This window comes from Pongo abelii, chromosome 5 (assembly GCF_028885655.2).
Source record: "Pongo abelii isolate AG06213 chromosome 5, NHGRI_mPonAbe1-v2.0_pri, whole genome shotgun sequence".
Classification (NCBI taxonomy): Eukaryota; Metazoa; Chordata; class Mammalia; order Primates; family Hominidae; genus Pongo; species Pongo abelii.
In genome coordinates this window covers 122481928-122509317 of record NC_071990.2, presented here as the reverse complement: position 1 = coordinate 122509317, position 27390 = coordinate 122481928, and the positions used below count along the sequence as shown (strand labels likewise).

Here is a 27390-nt window from a genome sequence, read left to right as displayed (position 1 = left end):
TTGGTTTACTTATATATATTTTACTACCTAGTCATATATTCCTAGACAGTGTATATATTTTTGGATTTTTACATTTATATGTCATAGTTGTACACATTTTGGGGATATGTGTGTATTTTGATCCATGTATACAATGTGTAGTAATCAAATCAGGGTAATTGTGAACCACCATTTTACTCCCTACTTCCATGAAATCTGCTTTTTAAACTCCCACATGTGAGTAAGAACATGTAATATTTGCCTTTTTTGTGCCTGGTTTATTTCACTTAACATAATGATGTCCAGTTCCATCCATGTTGTTGCAAATGAGAGGATTGCATTCTTTTTGATGGCTGAATAATATTCCATTTAGTAAATGTATTACGTTTTCTTTATTTATTTGTTGATGGACACTTAGGCTGATTCCATATCTTGGCCATTGTGGATAGTGCTGCAGTAAACATGGAAGTGCAGATACTTCTTTGATATACTGATTTCCTCTTCTTTGGAAATATACCCAGCAGTGGGATTGCTGAATCATATGTTTATTAGTCTGTTCTCACACTGCTATAAAGAAATACCTGAGACTGGGTAATTCATAAAGAAAAGAGGCTTCATTGGCTTATGGTTCTGCAGGCTGTACAGGAAGGATGGTTGAAGAGGCCTTAGGAAATCTACAATCATGGCAGACGGCAAAGGGGAAGCAGGCACATCTTACATGGCTGGAGCAGGAGGAAGAGAGAGAGAAGTGGGAGGTGCCTCACACTTTTAAACAACTAGATCTCATGAGAACTCACTATTATGGGAAGAGGAGGGGGAGGAATCTGTCCCCATGATCCAATCACCTCCCACCAGGCTCTCCTCCAAAAATGGGGATTACAATTTGACATGAGATTTGGGTGGGGACACAGATTCAAACCATATCAATATGGTAGTTATATTTTTAGTTTTTGAGGAACCTCCATATTCTTTTCCCTAATGGCTGTTCTACTTTGCATTCCCACCAATAGTATATGAATGTTCCCCTTTCTCTGCATCCTCACCAGCACTTGTTATTTTTTGTCTTTTTGATAATAGCCATTCTAACTGAAGTGAAATGTTATCTTGTTGGGTTTTGATGTGCATTTCCCTGGTGATTAGTGATGTTAAGCATTTTTTCATATACCTCTTGGCCATTTGTATGTCTTCTTTTGAGAAATATCTGTTTATATCTTTTGCCCATTTTTAAATTGGGTTATTATTATCATCATTTGTTACTGAGTTGTTTGAATTCCTTATATATTCTGCTTATTAAATTTTTGTTGTATGGATAGTTTACAAATATCTTCTCACGTTTGGCAGGTTGTCTCTTCAGTTTGTCCATTGTTTTCTTTACTGTACAGAAGCTTTTTAGCTTGATGTAATCTCATTTGTCTATGTTTGCATTGTCACCTTTGCTTTTGAGGGCTTACCCAAAAAATCTTTCCCTGGACCAGTGTCCTATAGTGTTTCCCCAGCATTTTCTCCTAGTAGTTTCATAGTTTCAGGTCTTACATTTAGGTCTTTAATCCTTTACTTTTGCATATAGTGAAAGATCTAGTTTCATTCTCTTACATATGAATATTCAGTTTTCCCAGCACCATTTATTAGAGAGTGTTTCTTCCCCACTGTATGTTCTTGGAAACTTTGTCAAAAAGGAGTTGGCTGTAAGTGTGTAGATTTATTTCTGGGTTCTTCATTCTGTTCCATTGGTCTGTGTGTCTGACTAAACAATATATTTTAATTTTGTTACTTTTTGAACTTCATTTTAATTACTATAGCTTTGTAATACGTTAAAATAACTGATAGAGCAATTCTTGCTTTGGTCTTTTCAAAAATATCTCAGCTATATTTAGTCCTTTTCTTTCCATATAAATTCCAGAATCAGCTTATCACTTAAACCAACTCGCTGAGATTTTAATTATCATTGCATGGAGGCTAGAGATCAATGGTAGATGAATTGACATCTGCATAATACCATTTTCTAATCTGTAAACATGCATATATCTCTGTTTAATTAGGTGTTCTTTGATTACTCTCATTAAAATTTTATAGTTTTCTATGTAGAAGTCTCATATATCCTTCGTGGATTTAATTTTTTTAGCTTGATAGCATGTTCCCCAGTGTATATTATAGTGTGTGACAATATCAGTGAGCAGTTAAGAGCATGGACATTGGAACCACATTGCAAGACTGATGTTAAGGAAGGTCCTTAACCTCTCTGAGCCTCTGTTTGTTTTATATATGGAGACAAAAGCTGTATGTTTCTTACCAAGTTTTCATGAGACTAAATACACTACAACTCTCCCAAATTTAGAACATGTTAAGCACTTGATAAGTAGTGGTAAGTGTCTATTAGATTCTTTTAGATTATTAGTGCAGGTATTTTGTTACATTCTGCACAAATATTTTGTATAGTTTTGATTAAATTGTTACATAATGTTTATTTAAATTTATAAATAAAGTTAGTCAAGAATGCACATCATTAAAATATTTAACATTCTCATCCTGGTAGGTGCTTTGACTTTATTTATTGAACTCTTCACATTTTTCAGTCATACATTGTAGCTTTCTTCATATAGATCCTGTCCTTTTTATATTGTGTATTATCATCTGTAATATTATATCATCTATTATTATCATTTGTTTTATTATCATCTGTTATATTTTTTGCTATTGTTAATGGGGTCTCTTCTTCCATGGTAATCATTGGTTATTGCTGGTATGTTATAAGTAAATCTATTGGAGTTTTATTTTTGGTACTTTTTTTTTTACAGGCCACCTACGTAATTTTCACACACATGCACACACACACACTATATATATGTTTTTGTCTCCATATATAAAATAAATATATATATTTATATGTAAAGTAAATATATATATATAGTGTGTGTGTATATATATGTATGTATGTGTGTATATATATCCCCCCTGCCATTTCCAATTGTTTTCTCCTTATCAACCAAATAGCATTATCATACTTTTAATTGCTGAGGTGTTAAAGTTAGAGTTTATATTATTTTTTATTGCTCTATTAAAAAATTTCCATAAACTTTGTGACTTAAAGCAATACCTATTTACTATCTCAGTTTTTGTCTAGACACACCTTAGCTGGTTCCTCTGTTCACAGTCTCACAAGGCTGAAATCAAGATGTTGGCTGTGGCCGTGGTCTCATGTGAAACTCGAGAAAGATCTGCTTCCTAACTCACACAGGTTGTTAGCTGAGTTCAGTTCTTTACAGATTTAGGACTGAAGGCTTTGTTTTCTTGCCAGCTAAAGGCTGGAGGTCCTTTCTTACAGCTATCTATTGAAAGTTGCCCTCAACTCCTAGCACAGGAGACATCCAACAAGAAGAGCACTACAGTCTTATGGAATGTAACCTTGTAATCACATCCATTGTATCACCTATACCATACTCCATTAGTTAGAGACATATCATAGGACCTGCCTACACTCAGGAAAAGGGGATCACACAAGAACATGAGCACCAGGAGGTGGGGATCTTGGGGGCTACCCTAAGAATCTGGACAATGCAGAGCCATTCTTTCAGTCCAGAAACCCTAGGAATACCCTGTTTTAAGCTACTATCTTATCTAAATTATTGCTATAGCCTTTTAACTGGTTTCTTTTTGTCTGCTCCTAGCTAATTTTAGCCTATTACATGCATAGCAGCTGTAGTGATCCCATTAAAACACAAATCAGGTAATCTCAGTCCTGTACTCACAAAGTTTTTCATATCATCAGTATGAAACCATCCCCAGTGATTTCTCATGTCACCATAAAAAAATCCAGAGTCATCACAATGGATGACTATGTGATCAGGATCTCTACTGATGTGGTTTGGCTCTCTGTCCCCACCCAAATCTCATGTTGAATTGTAATAATCCCCACATGTCAAGGGCAGGGCCAGGCAGAGACAATTGAATCATGGGCGCAGTTTCCCCCATACTGTTCTCAAGTTAGTGAGTTCTCATGAGATGTGATGGTTTTGTATGCGTCTGGCATTTCCCCTGCTGGCACTTCTTCCCTTGCCTGCTGCCATGTAAGATGTAACTTCCACTTTCTGCCATGATTGTGAGGCTTCCCCAGGCATGTGGAACTATGAGTCCATTAAACGTCTTTCTTTTATAAATTACCCAGTCTTGGGTATGTCTTTATCAGCAGTGTGAGAAAGGACTAATATACCTACCTAGTATTGTTTTGACCTCATCTCCTAATGCAAGTTGAGTATCCCTTATCTGAAATGCTTGGGATCAGAAGTATTTCAAATTGCAGATTTTGAAATACTTGCATATCCATAGTTTGATATCTTGGGGGTAGGGCCCAAGTCTAAACATGAAATACATTTATGTTTCCTGTAAACCTTATACACAAAGGCTGAATGTAATTTATACAATATTTTAAAATAATTTTATACATGAAACAAAGTTCATGTACATTGAACCATTAGAAAGCAAAGGTGTCACTATCTCAGCCACCAATGTAGGCAATCTGTGGTTGCCTGCTGTCACCATCTTTCCTGACTCTAAATTTGTGTGCTACTATATTAGTCCATTCTTACATTGCTATAAAGAAATATCTGAGATTGGGTAATTTATAAAGAAAAGAGGTTTAATTGGCTCATGGTTCTGCAGATTATACAAGAAGCATAGCAGCTTCTGCTTCTGGGGAGGCCTCAGGAAGCGTCCAATCATGGTGGAAGGCAAAGGAGAAGCAAGCGTCCTACATGGCAGGAGCAGGAGCAAGAGGGAAGGTGCTACAGACTTTTAAGCAACCAGATCTCATGAGAACTCGCTCACTATCATGAGAACAGCACCAAGGGGATGGTGCTAAACTATTGAGAAATTCACTCGTATGACCCAGTCACCTCCCACCAAGCCCCATCTCCAACATTGTGGATCACAATTTGACATGAGATATGGGCAGGGACACATATCCACACCATATCAGCTACTGATAAGCAATCATTTCCTTACACTTATTCACACATAGTATTTAACACTAAAAAATGTAACATACCATTTATACAGTAAAAAAAAATGACATATTCAGGATAACTGGCAGCACAGTAGCATCACCAGAACATCTTTCTTAGCTGTTAAACATAAAACTGCAGGCTTTCAGTCTCCACCTATGATGCTGTGTTTTGATTAAAAGGTTACTGTACCTTGGGCCGGGTGTGGTGGCTCACACCTGTAATCCCACCACTTTGGGAGGCTGAGGCGGATGGGCAGATCACGAGGTCAGGAGTTTGAGATCAGCCTGGCCAACATGGTGAAACCCCATCTCTACTGAAAATACAAAAATTAGCTGGGCGTGGTGGCGCATGCCTGTAATCCCAGCTATTCCAGAGGCTGAGGCAGGAGAATTGCATAAACCTGGGAGGTGGAGGTTGCAGTGAGCCAAGATCATGCCACTGCACTCCAGCCTGGGTGACAAGAGCGAAACTCCATCTTAGGGGTCGGGGGAGAAAAACAGGTAATGTACATTGAACAGTAGGGATGCCAGGTAAACTGTGTGTTGTGCATTTTGACTGTGTTGTGACCGTGATCCATAACATGGTGTGGAATTGTCCACTTGTGGCATCATGTTGGTGCTCAAAACATTTTGAATTTTGAAGCATTTTGGATTTTGGAGTTTGGGATGCTCAATGTGTACTTCTCCCTTTCTTATTCCACTTCAGCTATATTGGCCCCCTTCCTGTTCAAACAGGTTAGAAATTCTCTCACCTTAGGTATTTGACTGAAGCTATTTGCTGTACCTGGAACACCTTTTCCCCCAATAGCTACATGGCTTGCTTCCTCACTACTTTTAGGTCTTTCCTAAAGGTTATCACCTTCTTAGTGAGCTCTTTCCTGACCACCATATTTAAAATTACACACAGTGATATATTTTTTTCACTCCTTGTTAAAACTCATTTTTCACTTTCTTGTTTTAGTTGTATCCATTACTTTGTTGTTTAATTTTTAATTTTGTTCATTGTTCCCTTCCTCTACTATTTAGAGTTCCATAAGGACTGGGATATTTGTATGTATGTGTGTGTGTTTATTGGCAAATTGCCAACATTTAAAACAGTAGTAGGCATTTAGTAGATATTCAACCAGTATTTTTCTTAGTAAATTGAAATTTATGTCATTAGGAGATGGATTCACAAATAGTTTTATTGTCTTCTAATAATGAACATTCTATCGCCTTTTGCATTTTATTTTATTCTTGTCTTTTTGCATTATCTTGGATTTCTAGAACGATGTTAAAAAATAATGGGCAGTTTTGCCTTCCTGATGACTTTAATGGGAATGCTTTTCCTGTTTTTGCTTTTAGATCTTGTATTGAGATAGATTTGTCTTTTAAAAAATCATATTAAAGAGGTAACCTTTCTTTAATTTACTCAGAATTTTTTGGAGGACAAGGAATAGAAAGTAGATGTTGAATCTTAAATCAAAGAGCTTTTAAGCATCTGTTCCAATGATTATATGTCTCTCTTCTGTTACATATTGATGTCATAAATTACATCAGGAGATATTTTAATGTTAAACTCTCTTTTTATCCCTGGAATGAAATGTGCTTGGTCACAATATGGTACTATTTTAATTAACTGCTGGATTAAATTTGCTAAGCTTTACATTATTTCTAGTACTTGTAAGATTTTAAAAGTCTTACGTCATTTGTTATTTTAGATTTACTCATTCCCTAATTAGCAGAATTCAGTCCAGGTATGTATTTACTCATAAAGTTGCCCCAATTCACCTTGGATCACCTCATTGTACATCCAGATACTGTAGACCTCTCTTTTCAAATCTTAACTCAAAATCCACTGACAGTCATTTTCATTATCTATTCAGTGGTTTAGTAGCCTAAAGAAAGAAAAGTGTCTCCCTAAACCTTCTTAACCTACAGCCTTATATATCTGGGTTGATGATAACATGATCCTCCCTATTGTTCAAACTAAACACCCAAGAGTCATTCTTGATTTCTTTCTTCTTTTACTCTACATCATAATTAGTTCACCAGCAAATCTTATCACTTTTTTTTTTTTGGCAGGGTCTGTCACTCAGGCTAGAGTACAGTGGTGCAATTACAGCTCACTGCAGCCTCGACCCCCTGGGCTCAGGTGATTCTCCCACCTCAGCCTCTCCGGTAGCTGGGACCTATGGGTGTGTGCCACCGTGAGCAGCTAATTTTTTGTATTTTTAATAGAGACAGGTTTTGCCATGTTGCCCAGGCTGGCCTCGAATTCCTGGAATCAAGTGATCTGTCTGCTTCAGCCTCCCAAAATGCTGGGATTACAGGCATGATTCACTATGCCTGGTCCCTTTACTCTTAACATAATTTAAAATTCCTGTGTGTATTAGAGTCTATGTCTTGACTTTCTTTTGCTTTTTCATTAAAGCTGTTTAAATTCTTACAGTTTGTAATATGTTTTAATATCTAATCATGTTAGACCTCCTTCCAGTTTTGTCCTACTGTTCTGGTATTGAATGTTGCTGCAGCTATGTCTGGAACAATTTGATTTCCTCTCCTTCCATGTCCCTCACTCCACCTTGTAGTAACTTGGTCGTTTTGCCTGGATACCCCAATGGTTCTTTGTTACTTGTTAAGCTTAACTTTACCAGGTTCTGTCTCTGTGCTAACTCTTTTGATTCAGTTTACTCTGGGACATATTGTACAGTTTATGTACTTAGATTGATGACTTTTTTTTCTCCCGGGGAGAATTTCTTGACTAATATCTTTAAAGATATATCATGTTAGATTATTTCAATTTTCTCTTCAAGAAATCAATAATTTAAACTCCTTATTTCCATTATATTTTTCACATTTTTGTCATTCTGTTCCTTACATTTGTTATTATCTTCTTAACAGTATCTGTTTTCTTTTTTACTGTTTGCAATTATACTTTCATTTCTATGACAGTTTTATTCTTCTATTTCATTCCTTAGCTCTGCCAGCTCATGTTTTACTTTTTCTGGTTGCTGTTTCTTCCCTGTGTTCATAGATTTTTATTTTGTGCAATGAGCTTAATGGAGACCACTGCTTTATCAAACTTGTTTAATTCATAGAAAATTGTGTGTTCACAGTTTAAGTATTTAAAGGCAACTTTTTTTTTAGTATGTATCTTCCATCTATTTATCTTTTTTTTTTAAATTTTTTCTTATAGCACCTTTGTATGGTACTTCTTTTTGGAGAGATGTGAGCTTTTTCACAGCAGCTGTTTGTAGGAGGCTTATGCTTAAGAGAAGCTAGAGAAGCTAGGGTCATGCTCCTGGTTAGATGGAATTCTTCTAAAGGCCCAAATTTTGTATGTGTGTGTTTGTTCCTTTTTCAGGCCATCCTCTCCCCTCCCCTGGTACCCCCCATATATCTTGATATGGAGGTAGACAGTTTTCTGTTTGTTAGTAATTGTCTCTATAATCTAACTAGTAATTAATTATTAATGGAGTTTTTTGTGACTTCTGGTTCCACTGTGCTCCTTCTGCTTCTTGGTGTCATATTGGGGGTCTTGTGTATTCCATTTCCACTGTTGAAAACAGAGGATTAGGCATTGCCTCTTGGGTTATACTCCTCATTTTTGAGAATTTTATTTTGTTTTTCTTCTTGGAAATTTATTTTGCTTTTATGTTTATATTAGTCAGGGTTCTCTAGAGGGACAGAACCAATAGGATACAAGTATATATAAAAGGGAGTTCATTAAGGAGTATTGACTCACACAGTCACAAGGTGACATCCCACAATAGGCCATCTGCAAGGAAACCTTGCTCCTGCAAAGAGCAAGGAAGCCAGTCTGAGTCCCAAAGCTGAAGAACTTGGAGTTCAATGTTGGAGGCCGAAAAGCATCCAGCATGGGAGAAAGATGTAGGTTGGAAGAGTAAACCAGTCTAGTCTTTCCACGCTCTTCTACCTGCTTTTATTCTGGCTGTGCTGGTAGCTGATTAGATTGTGCCCACCCAGATTGAGGGTGAATCTGCCTTTCCTAGCCCACTGACTCAAATGTTGATCTCATTTGGCAACACCCTCACAGACACACCCAGAAACAATATTTTGCATCCTTCAATACAATCAAGTTGACAGTCAATATTAACCATCACAAGTCCACCCTTTGTCAATGTGAGCTCATAAACATCTGAAATCGTAAGTAATCTCCAAATAAAGACAACAAAAGGATTATAATTACACCTAACATAATATAACTATCCTTTGTACAACTGGAAACACACCAATCCCCAACCCAAATGCTGTTATATAAAGTTAACAACACTTAAATGCTGATATGAAGTCACTAACTCTACGTCACATGATAAAGGAGAAAGGAAATAAAATGAAGATATTTTCTTAGTACAAGTGTATACATGCACAAGCATGTTCTTAACAAAATAAGGAGGAAATACTCATGACAATTACAGTTCTCATTTCTGCAGCTGATCACATGGTCGTAGCTGGTATTGATGACTACCGTCTTCTACTACCCATTCTGTATTCTCTTTGCCTTCAGCAAGCACCTCAGCAGGTCATGTTTTTTTTTACCTGGTGGAGTGACCCAAACCTTCATTCCTGAAGGGTCTGAGCCATTTGTAGTCCTGCCTAGATTTGGCTGTTGTAGTTTCCCATTGACCTTAATCACAGGGCATGGTAATACTAGGAGACACCCTAATGGATCTCCTGTATTCCATGCATACTCTTCCTTACCTCCACTGTGGAGTAGTACACTGATTTCATCTTGATAGTCCAGGTCAGTCACCCCAGCCAACATTGTAACTCCTTAGCCTGTTGACTTAAAGGTAGGAGGAGCCCAAAATTTACTGTATTAGTCTATTTTCATGCTGCCGATAAAGACATACCCGAGACTGGGTAGTTTGTAAAGAAAAAGAGGTTTAATGGGCTCACAGTTCCACGTGGCTGGAGAGGCCTCATAATCATGGTGGAAGATGAAAGGCACATCTTACGTGGTGGCATTCAGGAGAGAATATATATATATATCATGGATGGCCACAATATCCTGTCTCATTCTTTCCCTTCCTCAGCACCATTTGTCCTATTTTTACTGCCTTTGGCTGCCCTTCAATTTATTTTGTGGTTAAACATTTCTGTGATATGCTGTTTTTCTCCCTCCTCCATGCTTTTGGGTTAGGTGTTCTTAGCTAACCCAAAAGTGGGCTTAGGTGTTCTTAGCTTGATCTGACAATTATAAAATTAGCCACTGACATTTTATCTAATGAACATTTTCTAGATTGGCAGCAAAATGATGATTCTGTCATAACTTTGGTAATTAACTGCTGAATAAAAAGTTGTGGCAATTTGGAGTTTTTCTGGATTTGCTAAAATTCTCTGACGAATTTTTAAATTAAGTGGCAGTTGAGAGGAAAATTTACTATTTATGTAGATTTAGATACATTTTAAAAAATCTAGATTGGAAATTACCCATGGTCTTAAAAATACTCAGTAAGAACAACTTTTGAAGAGGAGATTACTATTCTAATTGATTAAAAATATATCTGAAATAACTAAATGATACTTTCTGTTAGATTTATATTTTGATGTACAGTTATTACTTTGAGACATCAAGGATGTAATTATGCTTTTGGGACATATTTTACACAATCTACGTTTATTTTTCTTTTTTATATAGGTTATTAAGTGTGATATGCTGTGATCTGGACACTCTTCTCCTGTTAGAGACTCAGTATCAGGTATCTGAAATGTTACTAAATGCTCAAGAAGAAAATATCTTGGAGACTTCTGAGAGCCACAGGTAAAAATGGGTGATTAAAACAGAGTAACAGCAGTTTTCTTTAGAGATGTTTTGTTAAGACAGTAATTTTTGATATAGTTTGTTTAATGTTTTTCTGCTTTCTAAATTCAATCAATTTAAATAACAGAATACAAAGCAACTAAAGTGTAAATGTCACAGAAAGATTATGATAGAAGTGTTTGGAGAGTGCTTGCAGAGTACTACTTTCAAGTCTGTTGCTTTTGTCGTGTGTGTGTGTGTGTGTGTGTGTGTGTGTATGTATGTATGTGGTATGTGTGTATATATATGTAATACATAAAATATTAGGTAAGACCTAACTTTATTAATGGTTCCATAAAACCGTATCACCTTTTAATTCAGCTGCTATTGTAAGATGACCCATTGAACAAAATTTTTGATTTTGTGTCCTTTGCAGAGGCATTCTTTATTCCATCCTCTTAATTATGTTAGTTCAAAGTCATAAATTCTGATTATTTCCAAAATGAGGTTATGGTAATATCCTGATAATTTTTTTCATTAATAAATCACACTTGCCATTACCTCAATTTGGCTGACTGTTGTCAAATACACATTCAATAGCTGGCATTGCCTTTATGTCTGTAATTAATTTTAAAAAAGAGTATGTCTGCATCTTAGCCAGGTCTTGGAAAATTATTATGGAGTATATTACTTGATACTCTAGGTTTTTTGTAGAAGGAAAAGATTAACAGCTGCTGAGTATGGAAGCTACTCCTAAGCAACATTTAGATTTTGAATTTAAGGCACCAGGTTTAAAACTTAAGAAAACCTTGACTGAAAATATGATTGTTGAAGTCACTGTAGAAATAATGCATGTCCTAATTCCATTTCTTTAAATGCAGTAATATTTATCAGGGAAAGTATTCTTTAATTAATGTCATTGTATCGCCATCAATTTTTTGCTGTCTAGCAAAGAGAACTTAAAATGAAAAGTGAATTTAGCTTTTGTATTTTAAGAAATACATTGACTTTTGTATATGGTATAAGGAGGGGGTCCAGTTTCAATTTTCTGCAAATAGCCAGTTCTCCCAGCACTATTTATTAAGTAGAGAATCCTTTCCTCATTGCTTGTTTTTGTCAGGTTTGTCAAAGATCAGATTGTTGTAGAAGTTTGGCCTTATTTCTGGGTTCTCTATTCTGTTCCATTGGTCTATGTGTCTGTTCTTGTACCAGTACCATGCTATTTTAGTTACTGTAGCCTTATAGTTTGAAGTCAGGTAGTGTGATGCTTCCAGCTTTGTTCTTTTTGCTTAAGATTGTGTTGGCTATTCGAGCTCTTTTTTGGTTCCACGTGAATTTAAAAATATTTTTTGTCTGATTCTGTAAAGAATGTCAATATAGTTTAATACGAATAGCATTGAATCTATAAGTTGCTTTGGGCAGCATGGTCATTTTCTCAATACTGATTCTTCCTATTCATGAGCATGGAATGTTTTTCCATTTGTTTGTGTCATCTCTGATTTCTTTGAGCAGTGGCTTGTAGTTCACCTTGAAGAGGTCCTTCACTTTTCTTGTTAGCTGTAGTTCTAGGTATTTTATTCTTTTTGTGGCAGTTGTGAACAGGAGTTCATTTATAATTTGGCTCTTGGCTTGCCTGTTGGTGGTGTATAGGAATGCAAGCGATTTTTGCATGTTGATTTCATATCCTGAGACTTTGCTTATCAGCTTAAGAAGCTTTTGGGCTGAGATGATGGGGTTTTCTAGATATAGGATCATGTCATCTACAAATACAGTTTGACTTCCTCTCTTTCTGTTTGAATGCACTTTATTTCTTTCTCTTGCATGATTACCCTGGCTAGAATTTCCAATAATATGTTTAATAGGAGTGGTGAGAGAAGGCATCCTTGTCTTGTGCCAGTTTTCAAGGCTAATGCTCACAGCTTTTGCTCATTTAGTATGATACTGTCTGTGGGTTTGTCATATATGGTGCTTATTATTTTGTGATATGTTCCTTCAGTTACACTATATACAAAAATCAACTCAAGATGGATTAAATACTTCAATGTAAACCCAAAACCCAAAACTATGAAAACCCTAGGAGAAAATCTAGGCAGTACCATTCAGGGCATAGTCATGGGCAAAGATTTCATGAGGAAGATGCCAAAAGCAATGGTAACAAACACAAAAACTGACAAATGGGATCTAATTAAACTAAAAAGCTTCTGCACAGCAAAGAAACTATCATCAGAGTGAACAGACAACCTATAGAATAGGGAAAACTTTTTGCAATCTGGCCATCTGACAAAGATCTAACAACACCTAATATCCAGCATGTACAAGGAACGTAAACAAATTTACAAGAGAAAAGCAAACAGTCCCATTAAAAAGTGGGCAAAGGACATGAACAGATGCTTCTCAAAAGAAGACATACATGTGGCCAACAAACATATGAAAAAAAGTTCAACATCACTGATCATTAGAGAAATGCAAATGAAAACCACAATGAGATATCATCTCGCACCAGTCAGAATGGCTATTATTAAAAAGTCAAAAAACAACAGATGCTGGTGTGGTTGTGGAGAAAAAAGAATGCTTTTACACTGTTGGGAGTGTAAATTAGTTCAACCATTGTGGAAGACAGTGTAGCAACTCCTCAAAGACCTGAAGACAGAAATAGCATTAGACCCAGCAATCCCATTACTGGGTATATACCCAAAAGAATATAACTCCTTCTGTTAGACAGATACAGGCACACTTATGTTCATTGCAGCACTATTCACAATAGCAAAGACACGGAATCAACACAAATGCCCATCAATAATAGAAAATGTGATACATATACAGCATGTAATACTTTGCAGCTATAGAAAGGATCATGTCCTTTGCAGGGACATGAATGGAGCTGGAGGCCATTATCCTCAGCAAATTAATATAGGAATGGAAAACCAAATACTCCATGTTCTCACTTATAAGTGGGAGCTGAATGATGAGAACATATGGACACATGGTGGGGAACAACACACACTGGGGCCTGTTAGAGGGTGAAGCTGGAGAGGAGGGAGAGCATCAGGAAGAATAACTCATGGATGCTGGGCTTAATACCTGGGTGATGGGATGATCTGTGCAGCAAACCACCATGGCACACGTTTGCCTATGTAACAAACCTGCACATCCTGCACAGGCACCCTGAACTTAATAAAACTATATAAATGTTAAATGCAGTAAAGAAAAAGAAATAGATTGATAAATATTTCTGCCTTTTTTCTTTACAATCCAGAGACTTGAGTTAAAAATTAACACATATTCAATCAAAAGGATGACAAAGGTGATATATTTATTTTTTCAGGGACTTTATAATTGATGGCTTATCAGTGGAGAGAAATCATGTTCTTGTTAGAATAAATCTTGTTGGTGGGCCATTGGAACGGATTTTGCCTCCGAGGATACTCGAAAAGGTGAGTGTGGGGCAAAGAGCAGTGGGATGTGTTTTTCTGACATATTTTGAAGCAAGATAGCCAACTCAAAGTCACCCTAAACTTTACCTCTTAACTATCTACATCACAGAGTTGAACTTATTACTTGAGAATATTTAGGATGCAAATAAATACTTTCAAACTAAAATAATATTTTTGATGTCTAAGGGTCATGAATGCTAACGTAGGGTAGGTATTGTTTGCATGTGTAGTAGAGTAGGTATTGTTTTATTAAAAAGTTGTCATTTTTCTTGTGCGCCTTTGAATATTTTACTTTCAATGTCTTTCTCATTCATGATACTTAACTTTTATTATTAAATGACATATTATTTTTTATTTTATTGGAAACATTGAGTACCTCTCCTTCCATCAATATTCAAGTATGGGTTTCTCATGAAGGTTTTTCATTTGTTTTCGTTGTTGTTAAGAACCTTCTTGCTTTGACTGTCACTCTCGGAAAGATAAGATAGAAATGACTGGCAGCACAAGAAAAAGTTTTGTGGAAAAAACCACAGGTTTCTTTTGAAGATTACAATTTTCCTTTTATGAAAAAAAACACAGTAAATTTATCATTATCAATTCTGCTTGCTACAAGTTACCATATATTTGTCCTCAGTACTAATTTAATATTGTTTCTGTTACAGCTTGTTTTAAGTATTACTCATTGGAATATTGAAGTATAGTATCAAATAGCTTTTGGTTAGTTGGGCAACAACTGCAGAATTTATGAGCAAGAAAAGCCAGTTTAAGTTAATGATATTTCAGATAGCTTTAAAATTCAATATTATTTTAGACCACTTCCTAAAGTCATCTGTCTTGCTTCTTTTTTAGAGTGATAATCCATATCCTTGGCCAATGTTTTCATCATATCCATTGCCAAACTGCTATCTGTCAGACATTACAAGAAATGCTGGTATAAAACAAGGTAAAATATTTACCATCAAATGCCATATTATTTTTAAAGCTTTTGTTATAATTTGAAAAAAAGAAAATATTAAGGAAGATGAATATTGACTGCATTTAGCATGTATACATGTGTGCATTTATGCCTATTTCTTTGTATTTTTTTCCTCATGTTTCTTACTAACTTGGTACAGTCATGCGCTGCATAATGACATTTTGGTTAATGATGGACCACGTATACAAAGGTGGTCTTATAAGATTATTATACCACATTTTTACTATACCTTTTAAAATCTTTAAATATGTTTAGATGCACAATACCATTGTGCTACAATTGCCTACAGTATTCAGTACAGTAACATGCTGTATAGACTTGTAGCCTAGGAGCAATAGGCTGCACCATGTAGCCTAGGTGTAGAGTAGACTATACCCTCTATGTTTGTGTAAGATGACTCTACAGTGTTCACAAAGTGACAAAATCGCTTGAGGATGCAATTCTGAGAATATATTCTCATTGTTAAGCAATGCATGACTATTCGTATGAGGCTAATAATTCTTACTTCTTGTTGCTAAGGTGTAGCTGATCTGTCCAGTAGCAACAGTTGTTTGATTAAAAAAAAAGTAATGGTCTTTGATTTGTTCAATTAATTCTAGGTATGTATCAACAGAGTAGTAATTTTTAGTAACTGCTATGTGCTATACACAGGTCTTGTATACTCAACAACTGAAATTAGTGAAGATTATAATTCCCACCTTTGTGGAGTCATGAACTCTTATAGAATGCATTCAAATAATTAGATAATTGTATAGCAGTACAATGTGATGGGAACTAAATAGAAAAATGTATAGCCTGCTAGGATAGTACATAAGCAGGATACTCTTCCAAAGAAGAATATGTATATAATGAGGCATGTAGTTTAAATATTTATTTTCTGAGTAAGAGAAGAGCATTTTTTCTTTTTGGCAGAGGAAAAAGCAGAGGGGCTGGAAGAAGCAAGTTATAGTCAGAGAACTGTGGTAGTTGAATAATGTCTGAGATTTGGAATGTGACAGCAAGAGTGACAGGAAGTAAGACTGAACATGTAAGCCCAGCCATAAGACCAGTGGAGATCAAACTCAGGTGTTTAGACATTATCTTATGAGCCACTAAAATTCAAACAGAATTTTTAGGCTAGAGAATTCTAAGATGAAAGATGAAGCTACATGGCCTATCTGCAGGCCACCACTCTTAAACGCTACCTACTGGATAGAAGCCCAAATTACAACACCAAAAACATTTTGCCAGTATGCAGTGCCTGTGACACTTAAGGCAAAAATTCAGCCACAAATAAAGATTCTGTATAGAGTTATAGCTCTCTGAAAGCACCCAGAAACAAAGCCAACTGAGTATACTCAACTTACCTCACAGTTAAAGGAACACCAGCCCTCCACATGGCAATTCAAAAAGCCGGAGTGTCCTCTTACCTCCAACCAAATGCACTAGTTTCCCAGCAGTGGTGCTTAACCATATTGAAAGGAATGAAATGACAGACCTAGGATTCAGAATCTGGCTGGTAAGGAAGAGCATTGAGATCCAGGAGAAAGTTGAAACCTAGTCCTAGAAATCCAAGGAATCCAGTGCAATGATCCAGGAGCTAAAAGAAAAAATAACCATTTCAAGAAAGAACTAAACTGAACCTTTGGAATTGAATAATTCACTTTAAGAATTTCATGATTAGTCATAAAGCATAGTCAGAAGTATTAATAGCAGAATAGACCAAGCTAAGGAAAGAATCTCAAAGCTTGAAGACTGGTTCTTGAATCAACTAAGTCAGACACAAAGAAAAAATAATTTTTAAAAATGACAAAACTTCCAAGAAATATGGGATTATGTAAAGAGACCAAATCTATGACTCATTGGCATTCTTGAGAGGGAAGGAGAGAGTGTAAGTAACTTGGAAAACATTTGAAGTCCATCAAAATTTTCCCAAGTTTGCTAGAGATGTAGACATAAGAATTTAAGAAATACAGAGATCACTTGCAAGATACTATACAAGATAACCATCCCCAAGGCACATCATTATCAGATTTACCAAAGTCATTGCAAAAGAAAAAACTTAAAGTCAGCCAGAGAGAAAGGTTGGGTCACCTACAAAGGGAACCTCATCATGCTAGCAACAGACTTTTCAGCAGAAACCTTAAAGCCAGAAGAGATTGGAGGCCTATTTTCAGCATTTTTAAGGTAAAGAAATTTCAACCAAGAATTTAATATCCCACCAAACTCAGCTTCAGGGTAAAGGAAATGTAAAATCCTTCTCAGATAAGCAACTACTAAGGGAACTCATTACTACCAGACCAGCCTTACAAGAGGTCATTAAGAGAGTGCTAAACATGGAAATGGAAGATCAAAACCTGCTACCACAAAGACACACTAAAGCACATAACCCACAGACAGTATAAAGGAATTACACCATCAAGTCTGTAAAACAACAAACTGCCAACCCAGTGACAGGATCAGAATCTCACATATCAGTACTAATACCTTGAATTAGTGGGGCCTAAACACCCCACTTAAAAGGCATAGAGTGGCAAGCTGGATAGAAAGATAAGACCCAACTGTCTGCTGTTTTCAAGAGACACATCTCACATGTAATGGCACTCACAGGCTCAAAGGGATGGAGAAAAGCTACCACGCAAATGGAAAACATAAAAGAGCAGGTGTTGCAGTTCTTGTATCAGATAAAGTAGACTTTTAACCAACAACAATCAGGAAGAATAAAGAAGGCCATAACATAATGATAAAGTGTTCAAGTAAACAAGAAGACTTAGCTATCCTACATATATATGCACTCAACATTAGAGCACTCAGATTCACAAAACAAGTTTTTCTTGACACAGGAAAAGACTTATATAGCCCCTAAATTATAGTAATGGACTTCAGCACCCTATTGACAACATTAGGCAGATCACTGAGGCGGAAAATTCCACAAGGATATTGTGGAATTAAACTTGACACTTGATGAAGTAGACCTAATAGGTATCCAAAGAATACTCCACCTAACAATGATAGAATATACATTCTTGTCTTCTACACATGCAACATATTCTATGATTGACCATATGCTTGGCCATAAAATAAATCTCAGTGAATTTTTAAAAATGATGCCAAGCACACTCTCAGGCCACAGTGCCATAAAAATGGAAATTAATACTAAGAAGATCTCTCAAAACTACACAAAAACATGGAAATTAAACAACTAGCTCTTTATAACCCTTGAGTGAACAATGAAATTAAGTCAGAAATAAAAACTTTCTTTGAAACTAATCAAAATAGAGATGCAACTTACTAACATCTTTGGGATGCAGCTAAATTTGTGCTAAGAGATAACTTTATAGTCCTATGGCTTTCATCAAGAGGTTAGAAAGACCTTAAATTAATGATCTAACATCATACCTAGAGGAAATAGAAAAAAAGCCCATGTGACTCCAGAGTTAGCAGAAGAAAATAAATAATTAAAATCAAAGAAAAACTGAATGAAATTGTGACACAAACATCCATAAAAAAGATAAATGAGACCAATAATTGATTTTTCAAAAGGAAAAACAAGATAGATAGACTGCTAGCTAGATTAACAAAGAAAAAAAAAAGAAGATCCAAATAAGCACAGTCAAAAATGACAAAAATGACATTACAACTGATCCCACAGAAATACAAAAGATCAAAATACAAAGAGACTATTATGAACACCTGAATGCACACAGATTAGAAAGTCTATAGGATATTGATAAGTTCCTGGAAACATGATATCCTAAGATTGAACCAGGAAGAAAGTAAAATCCTGAACATACCAATAACAAGTTTCAAAACTGAATCAGTAATACAAAGCCTAACAACCAAAAAAAAAAAAAAAAAAAAATCCTGGGACCAGATGGATTCATACAGAATTCTACTAGATATATAAAGAACTGATAGCAATCCTTCTGAAACTATTCCAAAAAGTCAAAGAGGAGGAGCTTCTTTATAACTTATTTTACAAAGCCAATATTATCCTGATACCAAACTCTGACAGAGACACAGAAAAAGAAACTTTAGGCCAAATATTCTTGATGAACATGGGCAAAAATAATTTCAACAAAATACTGGCAAATGAAATCCAGCAGCATATTTTTATCCAGCAGCAAAAGTTAATTCACCACAAGTTAGACTTTATTCCTGAGATGCAAGGTTGGTTCATCATATGCAAATCAATGAATGTGACTCACCACATAAACAGAATAAAAAACAAAAACTCCATTACCGTTTCAATAGACACAGAAAAATCCCTCAGTAAAATCCAACATCTCTTCACGATAAAAACCCTCAATAGGCTAGGCATAAAGGAACATATCTCAAAATAATAAGAGCCATCTATGACAAATCCACAGCTAACATCACAGCATTATACTGAATGGGTAAAAAGTGGAATCATTCCCTTTGAGAACTGAAAAAAGACAACTATGCCTACTCTCACTACACTTGTTCAACATAGTACTGAAAGTGCTTGCTAGAACAATTAGGCAAGAGAAATAAAGAAAAAGCATCCAAATAGGAAAAGAAGAAGTTAAACTATCTCCCCTTGCTGATGATACAATTCTATGCATAGAAAACCCTAAGGATTCTAACGAAAGGACCCTAGGAATGATAAATGATTTCAGTAAAATTTCAAGATACAAAATCAATGAACAAAAGTCAGCTTTTCTATACAACAGTATAGATTGAAAGCCAAATCAAGAACATAATCCCATTTGCTGTAGACACACACACACACACACACACACACACACACACACACACACTAAAGCCTAGGAATGCATCTAACTAATGATGGGAAGTAGTTCTACAAGGAGAACTACAAACATTGCTGAAAGAAATCAGAGATGACATGAATAAATGGAAAAATATTTCTGCTTATGGATTGTAGGAATCAATATTGTTAAAATGGCCATACTTCCCAAAGCAATTTATAGATTCAGTGCTATCCCTATTAAAATACCAATATCATTTTTCACAGAATTAGAAATATGTATTGTAAAATTCATATGGAACCAAAAAAGAGCTGGAATACCAAAGCAATACTAAGTAAAAACAACAAAGTTGGAGGCATCACATTACCTGACTTCAAACTATACTATAAGGTGAAAGTAACCAACATGACATGGTACTGGTGCAGAAACAGACACATAGACCAATAAAACAGAATACAGAACCCAGAAACAAGCCTACACACTTACTATTAGACCATTTTCAGATGAATAGTTTGTGAACATTTTCTCCTGTTCTGCAGGTTGTCTCTTTACTCTGTTGATAATTACTTCTGCTGTGCAGAAACTCTTTAATTAGGTCGCACTTATCAATTTTTGTTTTTGTTACAATGGCTTTTGGGAACTTAGCCATAAGTTTTTTGCCAAAGCCTATGTCGAGAAGGATGTTTTCCAGATTTTCTTCTAGGAATTTTATAGTTTGAGATCTTAAATGTAAATCATTAATCCATCTTGAGTTAATTTTTGTATATGGTAAGGTAGGGAGATAATATCAAGAATCTAACAGGGCCTTGAACAAATCAACAAGTAAAAAACAAATAATCCGATTCCCTGACAAGATGGAGGAATAAGAAAAGCTCCAGTCCTCAGATCCTAGTGAGACCAATGCAGAAGGCGGGTGATTTCTGCACTTCCAACTGAGGTACCTGGTTCATCTCACTGGGACTGGTTAGACAGTGGGTGAAGTCCACGAGGGTGAACAGAAGCAGGGTAGCTCTGTTCTCACCCAGGAAGCTCAAGAGTTTGGGGAACTCCCTCCCTTAGCCAAGGGAAGCCATTAGAGACTGTGCCATGAGGGATGGTGCTATCCAGCCCAGGTACTACGCTTTTCCCACCGTATTCACCACCCAGAGACTAGGAGATTCCCTTGGGTGCCTACACCACAAGGTTTCAAGCACAAAACGGCAGCCATTTGGGCAGACACCGAGCTAGCTGCAGGAGGTTTTTTTTTTTGTTTTATTTTTTTGTTGGTACCCTAGTGTCTCCTGGAACACCATCGAGACAGAACCATTCACTTCCCTGGAAAGGGGGCTGAAGCCAGGGATCCAAGTGGTCTTGCCCAGTGGATCCTACCCCCATGGAGCCCAGCAAGCTAAGATCCACTGGCTTGAAATTCTCGCTGACAGTACAGCAGTCTGAAGTCAACCTGGTATACGTGAGCTTGGTGAGGGGAGGGGTATCCACCTTATTAAGGCTTGAGTGTTGGTTTTCCCCTCACAATGTAAAACAAGCCACCTGGATATTTGGACTGGGTGGAGCCCACCTCAGTGCCTCAAAGCCCCTGTAGCCACACTGCCTTTCTAGATTCCTTCTCTCAGGGCAGGACATCTCTGAAAGAAAGGCAGCAGCCCCAGTCAGGGGCTTATAGATAAAACTCCCATCTCCGTGGGACAGAGCCCCAGGGGGAAGGGGTGGTTGTGGGCGCAGCTACAGCAGACTTAAACGTTCCTGCTTGCTGGCTCTGAAGAGAGGAGTGGATCTCCAAGCACAGTGCTTGACCTCTGGTAAGGGACAGACTGCCTCCTCAAGTGGGTCCCTGACCCCATACCTCCAGATGGGAGAAACCTCACAGCAGGGTTCAACAGACACCTCATACAGGAGAGCTTCAGCTGGCTTCTGGCGGGTGTCCCTCTGGGACGAAGATTCCACAAGAAGGAACAGGCAGCAATCTTTGCTGTTCTGCAACCTCCAATGGTGATACCCAGGCAAACATGGCCTGGAGTGGACCCCCAGCAAACTCCAGCAGATGTGCAGAAGAGGGGTCTGTTAGAAGGAAAACTAACAAACAAAAAGCAATAGCGTCAACATCAACAAGAAGGACCACGCAAATACTCCATCCCAAGGTCACCAACAGCAAAGACCAAAGGTAGATAAATCCACAAAGGTGAGGAAAAACCAGTAAAAAAAGCTGACAAGTCCAAAAACCAGAACATCTTTTCTCTGGCAAAGGATTACAACTCCTCGCCAGCCGGGGAACAAAACTTTGGACAGAGAATGAGTTTGACAAATTGACAGAAGTAGGCTTTAGAAGGTGGGTAATAACAAACTCCTCCAAGCTAAAGGAGCACTTTCTAATCCAATGCATGTAAGCTAAGAACCTTGATAAAAGGTTACAGGAATTGCTACTAGACTAACCAGTTAAGAGAAGAACATAAATGACCTGATGGAGCTGAAAAACACAGCACGAGAAAATTGTGAAGCATACACAAGTATCAGTAGCCAAATCAATCAAGCGGAAGAAAGTGTATCAGGGATTGAAGATGAGCTTCATGAAATAAAGCATGAAGACAAGATTAGAGAAAAAAGAATGAAAAGGAATGAACAAAGCCTCCAAAAAATATGAGACTATGAGAAAAGACCAAACCTACATTTGATTGGTGTACCTGAAAGTGATGGGGAGAATGGAACTAAGTTGGAAAACACTCTTCAGGGTATTACCCAGGAGAACTTCCCCAACCTAGCAAGACAAGCCAACACTCAAATTCAGGAAATACAGAGAACACCACAAAGATGCTCCTTGAGAAGAGCAACCCCAAGACACATAATCGACAGAATCACCAAGGTTGAAATAAAGGAAAAAATTTTAAGGCAGTCAGAGAGAAAGGTCAGGTTACCCACAAAGAGGAGCCCATTAGACTAACAGCAGATCTCTCTGCAGAAACCTCACAAGCCAGAGGAGAGTGGAGGCCAATGTTCAACATTCTTAAAGAAAAGAATTTTCAACCAGAATTTCATACCCAGCCAAACTAAGCTTCATACGTGAAGGAAAAGTAAAATCCTTTGCAGACAAACAAATGCTGAGGGATTTTGTCACTCCAGGCCTGCCTTACAAGAGCTCCTGAAGAAAGCACTAAATATTGAAAGGAAAAACCAGTACCAGCCACTGCAAAAACAAACCAAAATGTGAAGACCATCGACACTATGAAGAAACTACGCCAACAAATGGGCAAAATAACCAGCTAGCATCATAATGACAGGAACAAATTCACACATAACAATATTAACCTTAACTGTAAACAAGCTAAATGCCCCAATTAAAAGACACAGACTGGCAAATTGGATAAAGAGTCAAGACCCATCAGTGTGCTGTATTCAGGAGACCCATCTCATATACAAAGACACACATAGGCTCAAAATAAAGGCATGGACGAAGATTTACCAAGCAAATGGAAAGCATAAAAAAGCAGGAGTTGCAGTCCTAGTTGCTGATAAAACAGACTTTAAACCAACAAAGATCAAAAAAGACAACGAAGGGCATTACATAATGGTGAAGGGATCAATGCAACAAGAAGAGCTAACTATCCTAAATATATGTGCACCCAATACAAGAGCACCTAGATTCATAAAGCAAGTTCTTAGAGACCTACAAAGAGACTTAGACTCCCACACAATAATAGTGGGAGACTTTAACACCCTACCGTCAATATTAGACAGTTGATCGAGACAGAAAATTAATGAGAATATGCAGGACTTGCACTCAGCTGTAGAACAAGTAGATCTAATAGACATCTGCAGAACTCTCCACCCCAAATCAACAGAATATACATTCTTCTCAGCACCACATAGCACTTATTCTAAAATCAACCACATAATTAGAAGTAAAACACTCCTCAGCAAATCCAAAAGAATGGAAATCATAATAAACAGTCTCTCAGACCACAGTGCAATCAAATTAGAACTCAGGATTAAGAAACTCACTCAAAACCACACAACTACATGGAAACTGAACAACCTGCTCCTGCATGACTACTGGGTAAATAACAAAATTAAGGCAGTAACAAGTAAATTCTTTGAAACCAATGAGAATAGACACAATGTACCAGTATCTCTGGGACACAGCTAAAACAGTGTTAGAGGGAAATTTATAGCACTAAATGCCCACAAGAGAAAGTGGGAAAGATCTAAAATCAACACCCTGACATCAAAATTAAAAGAACTAGAGAAGCAAGAGCAAACATTCAAAAGCTAGCAGAAGACAAGAAACAACTAAGATCAGAGCAGACCTGAAGGAGATGGAGACACGAAAGACCCTCAGAAAATCAATGAATCCAGGAGTTGGTTTTTTGAAAAGATTAACAAAATAGATAGACCACTAGCCAGACTACTAAAGAAGAAAAAAGAGAAGAATCAAATAGACACAATAAAAAATGATAAAGGGGATATCACCACTGATCCCACAGAAATACAAACTACCAATAGAGAATATTATAAACACTTATATGCAAATAAACTAGAAAATCTAGAAGAAATTGATAAATTCTTGGACACATACACCCTCCCAAGACTAAACCAGGAAGAAGTTGAATCCTTGAATAGACCAATAACAAGTTCTGAAATTGAGGCAATAATTAATAGCCTACCAACCAAAATAAGCCCTGGACCAGATGGATTCACAGCCAAATTCTACAAGAGGTACAAAGAGGAGCTGGTACCCATTCCTTCTGAAACTATTCCAATCAACAGAAAAATAAGGACTCCTCCCCAACTCATTTTATGAGGCCAGCATCATCCTGATACCAAAACCTGGCAGAGACACAACAAAAATAAAATTTCAGGCCAATATCCTTGATGAACATCGATGTAAAAATCCTCAATAAAATACTGGCAAACTGAACCCAGCAGCATATTAAAAGCCTATCCACTACAATCAAGTCGGCTTCATCCCTGGGATGCAAGGCTGGTTCAACATATGCAAATCAATAAATATAATCCATCACATAAACAGAACCAAGGACAAAAACCTTGATTATCTCAATAGATGCAGGAAAGTCTGATAAAATGCAACACACCTTCATGCTAAAAACTCTTAATAAACTAGGAATTGATGGAACGTATCTCAAAATAATGAGTTATTTATGAGAAACCCACAGCCAATGTCATACTGAATGGGCAAAATTTGGAAGCATTACCTTTGAAAACTGGCATAGATAAGGATGTCCTCTCTCACCAATCCTATTCAAGATAGTGTTGGAAGTTTTGGCCAGGGCAGTCTAGCAAGAGAGGGTATAAAATACCTAGGAATCCAACTTACAAGGGATGTGAAGGACCTCTTCAAAGAGAACTATAAACCACTGCTTAAGGAAATAAGAGAGGACACAAACAAATGGAAAAACATTCCATGCTCATGCATAGGAAGAATCAATATCATGAAAATGGCCATACTGCCCAAAGCTATTTATAGATTCAATGCTATTCCCATCAGGCTACCACTGACTTTCTTCACAGAACGAAAAAAATGTACTTTAAATTTCATGTGGAACCAATAGAGAGCCCGTATAGCAAAGACAATTCTAAGCAATAAGAACAAAGCTGGAAGCATCATGCTACCTGACTTCAAACTATACTGCAAGGCTACAGTAACTGAAACAGCATGATACTGGTACCAAAACAAGTATATAGACCAATGGAACAGAACAGAGGCCTCAGAAATAGCACTACACATCTACAATCATCTGATCTTTGACAAATCTGACAAAAACAAGAAATGGGGAAAGGATCCCTATTTAATAAATGATGATGAGAAAACTGGACCCCATATGCCAAAAAATGAAACTGGACCCCTTTGTTATAACTTATACAAAGATTAACTCAAGATAGATTAAAGATTTAAATGTAAGACTTAAAACTGTAAAGACCCCAGAAGAAAACCTAGGCAATACCATTCAGGACATAGACATGGGCAAAGACTTTATGACTAAAACACCAAAAGCAATTCCAGCAAAAGCCAAAATTGACAAATGAGATCTAATTAAACTACAGAGTTCTTGCACAGCAAAAGAAACTATCATCAGGGTGAACAGGCAACCTACAGAATGGGAGAAAAAATTTTCAATCTATCCATCTGACTAAAGATAATAATACCCAGAATCTACAAAGAACTTAAACAAATTTACAAGAAAAAAAAGACCCCATCAAAAAATGAGCAAAGGGTATGAACAGACAGTTTTCAAAAGAAGACATTTATGCAGCCAATAAACATGAAAAAAAAAAAAGCTCATCATCACTGGCCTTTAGAGAAATGCAAATCAAAACCACAGTGAGATACCATCTCATGCCTGTTAGAATGGTGATCATTAAAAAGTCAGGTAACAACGGATGCTGGAGAGGATGTGGTGAAATAGGACTGCTTTTCACTTTGGGAGGCTGAGGCAGGCAGATCACCTGAGGTCAGGAGTTCGAGCCCAGCCTGGGCAACATAGTGAAACCACATCTTTACTAAAAATCCAAACATTAGCTGGGCATGGTGGCACATGCCTGTAATCCCAGCTATCCGGGAGGCTGAGGCAGGAAAATTGCTGCAACCTGGTAGGCAGAGGCTGTAGTGAGCTGAGATAGTGCCACTGTACTCCAGCCCAGGTGACAGAGCGAGACTCCATCTAAAAAAAAAAGAAATAGGGACGCTTTTACACTGTTGGTCACAGTGTAAACTTCAACCATTGTGGAAGACAGTGTGGCAATTCCTCAAGGATATAGAACTGGAAATAGCATTTGACCCAGCAATCCCATTAGTGGGTATATACCCAGAGGATTTTAAGACATTCTGTTATAAAGACACATGCACACATATGTTTATTGCAGCACTGTTCACAATAGCAAAGACTTGAAACCAACCCAAATGCCCATCAGTGATAGACTTGATAAAGAAAATGTGGCATATGTACACCATGGAATACTATGCAGCCATAAAAAACAATTAGTTCATGTCCTTTTCAGGGACAGGAATGAAGCTGGAAACCATTATTCTCAGCAAACTAACACAGGAACAGGAAATCAAACACCACATGTTCTCACTCATAAGTGGGAATCGAACAATGAGAACATATGGGCACAGGGAGGGGAACATCACACACTGGGGCCTTTCGGGGGATGGGAGGCAAGGGGAGGGATAGCATTAGGAGAAATACCTAATGTAGATGACAGGTTGATAGGTACAGGAAACCACCGTGGCACATGTATACCTATGTAACAAACCTGCATATTCTGCACAGGTATCCCAGAACTTAAAGTATAGTAAAACCAACCAACAAACAAATATTCCAATTAAAAAATGGGCAAAGGACATGGACTGATACTTCTCAAAAAAAAAAAAAAAAAAAAAGACATACAAGTGACAAAAATAACATGAGGCTGGGCACGGTGGCTCACGCCTGTAATCCCAGCACTTTGAGAGGCCGAGGCAGGCGGATCATGAGGTCAGGAGATCAAGACCATCCTGACTAACACAGTTAAACCCTGTCTCTACTAAAAATACA

General features: G+C 37.1%; 1 protein-coding gene across 8 annotated transcripts in view; it reads left to right on the top strand.

Moving 5' to 3' along the window:
* The window catches only part of TBC1D32 (TBC1 domain family member 32), a 261800-nt gene that overhangs the window by 166301 nt on the left and 68109 nt on the right, over positions 1 to 27390 (top strand). For all 8 annotated transcript variants that reach the window (XM_054558089.2, XM_024248559.3, XM_054558087.2 and 5 more), the window contains 3 exons: positions 10623 to 10745; positions 14050 to 14158; positions 15008 to 15101. In XM_054558089.2, the coding sequence (XP_054414064.2) occupies positions 10623 to 10745; positions 14050 to 14158; positions 15008 to 15101 (326 nt within the window). The remainder of the gene's footprint in view (positions 1 to 10622; positions 10746 to 14049; positions 14159 to 15007; positions 15102 to 27390) is intronic.